General features: G+C 34.8%; 1 protein-coding gene across 2 annotated transcripts; it reads left to right on the top strand.

The window, feature by feature from the left end:
- Positions 1–822: 822 nt before the first annotated feature.
- Positions 823–6,857, top strand: LOC119640699 (centrosomal protein of 131 kDa). 2 transcript variants are annotated; one of them, XR_005247721.1, is made up of 12 exons: positions 823–1,482; positions 1,568–1,813; positions 1,866–3,303; positions 3,371–3,539; positions 4,164–4,401; positions 4,464–4,646; positions 4,699–4,916; positions 4,987–5,424; positions 5,487–5,658; positions 5,728–5,849; positions 5,920–6,144; positions 6,229–6,856. XR_005247721.1 is itself a non-coding variant. In XM_038038887.1 (11 exons), exons 1-11 carry the CDS (start codon positions 1,456–1,458, stop codon positions 6,050–6,052), a joined length of 3,384 nt encoding a protein of 1,127 aa, XP_037894815.1. In that variant the 5' UTR covers positions 823–1,455; the 3' UTR covers positions 6,053–6,857. The 2 variants fall into 2 exon arrangements, 1 of the variants encoding a protein (XP_037894815.1); XM_038038887.1 differs by having other exon boundaries at positions 5,920–6,857.
- The last annotated feature ends 260 nt before the right edge of the window (positions 6,858–7,117 follow it).

The raw sequence follows: 7,117 nt of genomic DNA, 5'->3' as shown, positions 1-7,117 counted from the left end.
CACAGTACTAAAAGGCTGTACATGTGTTTGGTTAGACTAATACTAGAGTATGCCTCTGTTGTGTGGTCTCCTTCTTATAGGTGCTATGTTGATTCAATTGAATCTGTTCAAAATCAATTATTGCTGTTTGCCCTTAGAAATTTGGGTTGGGATCCAATTGCCTCTCTTCCCCCCTATGAAAATAGGTTGCGTCTGCTGCCCTTACCGTCTCTCGAGAAACGTAGATTGGTTCTTGGCGTTTCCTTCGTAATCAAAGTAATAAATGGTGCTATTTGACTCGCCTGCATTACTTGGTGAAATAAGCTTTAATGTCCCCAAGCGCTTCTCTAGGCGCTTTACCTTGGTTAAGCTTAGTCAATGTAAATATAATTATGAGCTGTTTAACCCGCTCAGAATTGTTTGCAAGAACCTAAATTATGTCTATTACTTATTCTCATTACAGGACTCTTTAAAGTCTATTAAAACAACATTGCTTAATACGCGTAATTCATGTCGTACTTAAGACTATAATGAAACTGCTATAAAAACATCAAAACAAATTCAGAAATGAAATTCATAGAATAAGGAAAATCGTGTTAAAGCAAAACAATTCGTGTAGAAACAGCATTTTCTAGTGTTTTAACTCTTGTTAAATCAAATTTTGTATAAAATAAATCGTATAAAACGAGGGTTAGGGTAGTACGCAAATGTATTATAGAGTATGAAGATAAACTATTGTCACAACTAAACTTTTTTTAATCATAAAACATTTTTTCAGATACTTCATAGGAAATTGGAATTAAATTTTATTGAGTAGTTCGATGAACATAAAATTTAAACATCTTCGATTTTAGTTGCCATAAATGATGAAACGCAAACAAATTATATTTTCTGTTCAGGGTTTGATTTTTTCTGCACGTATACGCCAATTTCCTTAGAGAATACTCATTTTAAAACCCAAAACGGTATACGTATTGCTTCGTAAACATTTTACACAACGTGAACCATATTAAGTAATCTAGCAATTTAATTCTCTCCGTTATTACTCATATAAAATATAGTGTTTTGTCTTATATGCAACGCTTAGTTATTGAATAAAAGGTTTTAAGAATTCTTAACAACCAAAGCTTGTTTCTACCTTATAAACACATATATGCGTATGCCAATGTAAACCCACAAGTTTACAACCCTATATTTCTACAAACTAAAACAGGGTTGAAAAACATCTACTGATGGTTTAATAACTACGTTTATCGATGCCAATTGACCAAAATAAATCAAAAGTAAAACCGGTCTAGGAAGTGTCGGGAATGTTGCAAGCAAAAAGAACAACATTTATATCGAAAAATGATTTGACAACAATCTTAGACGTACGCCTAGTATGCATTGAAAAATTTTACGATTAAAAAATTGAATAAAATAATAATTTAAATATTGAAAGGAAATGTTTAGCTACTAAATGGTTCTGAGTTTAGTATGGATTTAAGTTTGAGAGGTTCGCAGGTGAGAAAAATAAATGTGTTTATGTATGCACATGTATATTAACACGGAGAAAGATTTTTTTACGCTAAACTAACACCACCCAAAGATAAATCTGGCTGCAAGACAAAAAGTAAAAACCAAGGGGAAACATACTTCATTAACAAACTTATTGCATACGGTCAAACGCGGTGAATCGAGACCTAAATCAGCCAATATATATGAAAAAAGTAACCGCATAATTTTATGCACAGCACGGCCGCAATCGGCAGATCCGAAATTGGGAAGAAATTTTACAGCAAGAAGCAGCACTCAGACATCTGACCAATCGATATCCAATTTAGGCAAAAATAATGTAAGAATTTCTTTTTAAACATCCTTTTATTATTACTAAAATCTTGTTCTAGAAAAAACATCTGGTGTCTTCGTCAAGTCTTTTGAAGCTCTTACTCAAAGAACCTATAAAGCGCCAATGGTTATGCAAAGATACAGCTGCCAATAACGAATTGGACAATTCTTCACAATTAAGTCCTTGTCTTATCGGAGATGATGGTCTCTGCGAAAGTGCTAAATATATGAATACTTCACACAAAAGCTCTGAGCAGTCCTCTATGCCAAATAAGAACTGCAAGCCAATTTCCGTTTCTCCCGTAAATACGAAAGCAAGTTTTTATATATGCAAACAGAACCTCAAATCCTCCACCAGTACAGATCTACTGAAAAGCATATCAATTTCTCGAGTCCAATACCAAGAAAACTGCGATCGCAATCAATTCTCCGGTACGGCTTCAAACCTTGGGAAATCTACGAGGGAAACTGATATATCTTCGACAACCCATTCTGCTCTTGAAACCGTTCAGAACCATAATTTGGCTACCGCGAATTTTAAGAAATCGGTTCGTTTTGGTGCTCACCAAAATAATGAAGAAATTGTAGCAGAAACTTACGAATATCCGAAATGTCCTTCCGAACATTGTTCATGTAGTCCTCGCAGTTCTTCTTCTAGCAGTCAACAAGGTGCAAGTCCTCAGTGTATTTGCAACCTGACAAGTTTCAAATACGCTTCGAAGATAGACAAGCATACCCCATCTAATTTGTTAGCTGGTAAGTCGGTTGAAAAAGGGGAGATCCACGTCATCAGAGATCATAAAAATACCGTTGGGGACAAGTTAGAAGGTACGTTATTTAAAAACCTGTGGGAAGATAAAAATCTAAAAATAATAGATTGTCAGAAGTTAGAAATACCCTTGTATCTCTCCAATTGCTCTGACTTATACAATACAATTTTGGAGAATCCGCAAAAACCTAATAATCTCGTAAACGTCGGCCCATTATATGAACCAGACTTGCTGAAAATGGATAAAAATTTCAATTCAATCGACGTCAGCAACAACTCTAATAACTGTTTAAAGATGGTGGCTTCAACTTCCATTATTAAAAAAAAAGAAAATAGTGGAACAACTTCGGATGCAACCAGAAAGCTGGCAAAGGGGCATTGCCCTAGGTCAGAAGGCGATCACAGTAGAGACATACAGACGGTGGAAAATGAAGATTCAAATTTACTTGAATTTAATATTGATAAAGTGGACACTTGGATGTCTTCGCATGAATCTTTGCCAAAAAAATTGTCGTTAAATACTTCGATGCTCGATGAAAGTTTTCAGAAACTTACCAAAGAAACTTTAGAAGCAATGAAAACTTTGGATCCCGACATTGAAAACGGAGCTATCGCTAAAGAAGAGGATGATAAACCCTCTTCAAGCTCACATGATAATTCTCAAGACGATTCTACGTACGACGAAATCGTTTCTGTTATTAAAGAAATCGAGGACGATAAGAAAAAGGGTAAGATATTATGATAACTATATTGTCAACGGCTTGACACCCATTCTTACAACATTTCAAAATTCAGATGAGATGTACGGTAACTCTAAAATTCCTGATAATAAGTTACAAGACATTTTAAGTTATCTAGATAATGTTGAGGACAGTTGCGAAAAAACGTTGTTAGAAACGCGCCTTACTAAACCTTCGGAAATAGGATTCGTCGTGGAACCGGATATTGTGGAAGACGTGCCAAAGTAAGTGAAAAATTCCTTAAGACTCCACGAAAACGTACTATTGTCAAATGTTAGAATTTCTCCTAAAAGCACACATCTGACCTGTAAGGTAGAATATCCATGATCCGAATCAATAGTGAATTCAACTTCGAATCACGATTACGATTGCATAACTTTGACTAGAAGAAAAGAGTTCGCCAACACTAAACACCAAACTTTTTGTTACATTACTGCCACAAACGCTTATTAAGATGGTTGATTTCAATTTGGTGTTTCGAAAACTTCTAGAAAAAGCTTTGAAAGTCAGGGTCTTTCGAGCTCGCGATACAAATATCTTAGGGTTCAAAAAGTTGCTAGCAAAATGTAGCAGAATGAGATTTCAAGTACCGTGAATGTCGGAATTAAATCCCTTGTCCGCACTTATTTCTTATTTATATGTTATTCACGTATGCGATTCGAGAGTCTGTATGATTGTCGTAATTTATTTCAAAAATTGGTTCCCGTCATGTGACTTAGCGATAAATACAAAAGTGTTATAACCAAATCAAAAATAACTTCTGCTTAGCTTGTCTTTCTTTAGCTGAGACATACTCAATTGTGTATTCAGAGAATTCTGGCTCTCTGCCTTCTGGTTCTGTTTTCTAGGCTTTCCGACTTGCTCATGCTGCCTAATCACCAGTTAGCGCGAAAAATCATCGCACTTAGTTTGAGGGCCAACGAATTGGCAAATGCATTACTGCTTTCTAAAGAACACGTAGCAAAAATTCGCACAGAGAAGCAGAAGATTGTGCGGTCTGAGAAATCAAATGCAGCCCTACGTATGAGAGAACAAAAGAAACGTTATGAGATAATAGTGTGCAGACATCAAGCCTTTATAGAACAAGTAAGAAAATAATATGTGGACTTCGAACAAAATATTTTAAGCCTTTTGGCCTGTAATAATAGTTGCTTAAAGACAAAGGGTGTCTTTGTGAGAAAGTCGCCGCTCTGACAAGGCGTTTGGAAAGTCAAACTCAAGCTTGGGAACATAAATTGGAAACTGAAATTGCAAGAGTGAAAGAAAATATTTTGGCGAGTGAGAAAATACGGAGAGAGCGTTGGGTCAAAGAAAATACTAAGAAAATAAAAGTAAGTTCCCAATTAAGAAATGAGATGACTAAATTTACTTATAAATTTTAAGGAGCTTACCGTCAAGGGCTTAGAAACGGAAATTAATAAAATGTCAACATGCCATCAGAAAGAAATTACAGAACTAAAAAACCAACATCAGCAACATTTGCTAGCGGCCTTGGAAGAGGCGCGAGCGAAGCATGAACAAATTGAAAACAGCATTAGAGAATCGTGCACTCAAGACAGAGAATCTACAATTGCTAAAGAGAGAGCTGTGCTTAGAGAAAGGTAAGGTGCGCCTGTCTGAATACCTTATTTTTATATTCCCTACATTAAATATTTTTCCTCCCCCTAAAAGATTTGAGAAACAAATAGAAGAGGAAAGGGAAGCCTTTAATAAAGAAAAACAAAAGTTTGTTGAAGATTTCCATCAAGAAAAGGAAAATCTTTTAAGAGATTTAAAAACCAGGGAAGAAGACATGCAAAGTAGAAAACTAGAATGGCAAAAAGATAAAGAAATTGAATTCCAGCGGACTACCAAAGAAATACAGGAAAAAATGTTAAAACAAGAAGAAAGGTACCAAAATCGCTTAAATACTATTGAAAAACAGTACGAAGCTGATTTCGAGGTATGGAAAAAAGAGCATGAGAATAATTGCAAAATGCAACAAGTGGAAAAGGAGAATGCTGTTAGACAATATTATAGAGCTGAACGAGATAGGCAAATTGACTCCATTGTGCAACGAATGGACGCAGAATCTTTAAAGAATAATGAAGAATATCAAGTTAAGATTAGGTAAGATGGCTCATTCGCTTCGAATTGTGTTTTCGAATTTTTATATGGTTTGTGCTCGTTAGTCGTTTAAAGCAAAAATATGAAAAAGATTTGCAAGAAGCTGAAGTTGTGGAAAGGTCTGTAAGAGAGAAATACACTATAACTCGCAACAAGTTAGCGGAATCCGACGCTCAGGTGAAAAATCTTCAAGCTGATATTAAACGTATGAACATGGAGTTGGAACATAGTAAAAAGGTAAGATGGGTAATTGCCTACAGTTACCAAAATTTTAGGCTAATATAATCTGTCGTTGGTATCGCGCAGATGTGCAAAGACTTTCTCAACGAACGCGAACAATTAAGAGAAAATTTGAAAAGCGAATTGCAGGGGGAGATGCAAGGATTAAAAATTGGACGGGATCAGGAGATACAGCAAATCCATAAACGGTGGGCAATTTAAATAGTTTTTTTGTCAATTCCTATCAGCTTAAAATTCTTTTGCTATGTTTTCATATAGAGTTCAGCAGGCCATTGAAAAGAAAGATGCTACAATAGATATCCTGCAAAAAGAAAACGCCACCCTTAGGGAAAGATGTTTGAAATTAGAGGCCATCATAAGACAACAGAGAAAAGATTACTGTGTCAAATGAAAGATATCAAAAAAGCTGGAATTTAAGAAATGGAAAACATATATTAAGAATGAACCCAAGTTTCCTTAGTTTTTTTAAATTGTAAATACCAGGTAGCTAATTAATTATTATCAATATAATTAAATTTGATTTTTGTCCATAAAAACTTCATTTTCAAAAAACGCTTACCTGAAAAGAGGAAGAGTGTGTCAAAATGTTCTCATCCTCCTTAAATTTATTCGTAAATACGCAAAAGTTGGATGTTTAAATAATAACAAAGTTATTTTATTAGTTGGAGAACCTTCGGACCATAATGTCTAGGCAAGCCACTAAAATATTTCAAAGTGATCAAAGCAAATAAATATTTGCAATTTTTCCAACAAATAATAAACTTGGTGTATTAACGTTAAAGTATGCATATGTTCGTCTCGTGGTCAAATGAAGAAAGCCGTATCACTGCTCGAAGTAATATGGAAGAACGGCTAGCCGTTGAAGCCTTTGGATCTGCCTGAAACATTACTGCCGGATCGTGGTACATGGAACACGCTGAGAGTGTTTAGTTGCAAAAAATACACTTGTTAACTGAAGGAAATGGAAAGAAATAATAAATGATAAAAGAAATTTTGCGATTTTGAATAAAAACGTCAGTACTGCAACAATACGTATACTGCCTTCAAGAAGAAGAAGAAAGAATGCCAGCGCGGAGCAAATGCTTTTTTTTAAGGTTAAAGCGCCTCCATCACTAAGAGCTAGATGGCATAGGAAGTTATTAAGAAGGAAGTGCTTATGAAACTATGACTTATTGAGCCAATTACCTATTTTTATACAGATTTTGATGTTTATTTTTTGATTTTTTTATTGTGCCTGAACACATGATTTTGTTTCGAACGCAGAATTTTTAAAAGTTTCCAACAATGCGTTCAGGAACAGAGCAACGCAAACTGCGATGAACATTTATTCAATTTTTAGAAACCTGGCGTTCGATTTTCGCATATTTTTGAACATTTTGTGTTAATTCTTCGCACATATTTGTACAAGTGGTTTTTATAATATATAATCTCATATATATAAATGTATAAAAAAAAG

Source organism: Glossina fuscipes, unplaced genomic scaffold (genome assembly GCF_014805625.2).
Source record: "Glossina fuscipes isolate IAEA_lab_2018 unplaced genomic scaffold, Yale_Gfus_2 122, whole genome shotgun sequence".
Taxonomy (NCBI): Eukaryota; Metazoa; Arthropoda; class Insecta; order Diptera; family Glossinidae; genus Glossina; species Glossina fuscipes.
The sequence above is the reverse complement of the archived record's forward strand: the minus strand, read 5'-3'. Positions and strand labels throughout refer to the sequence as shown.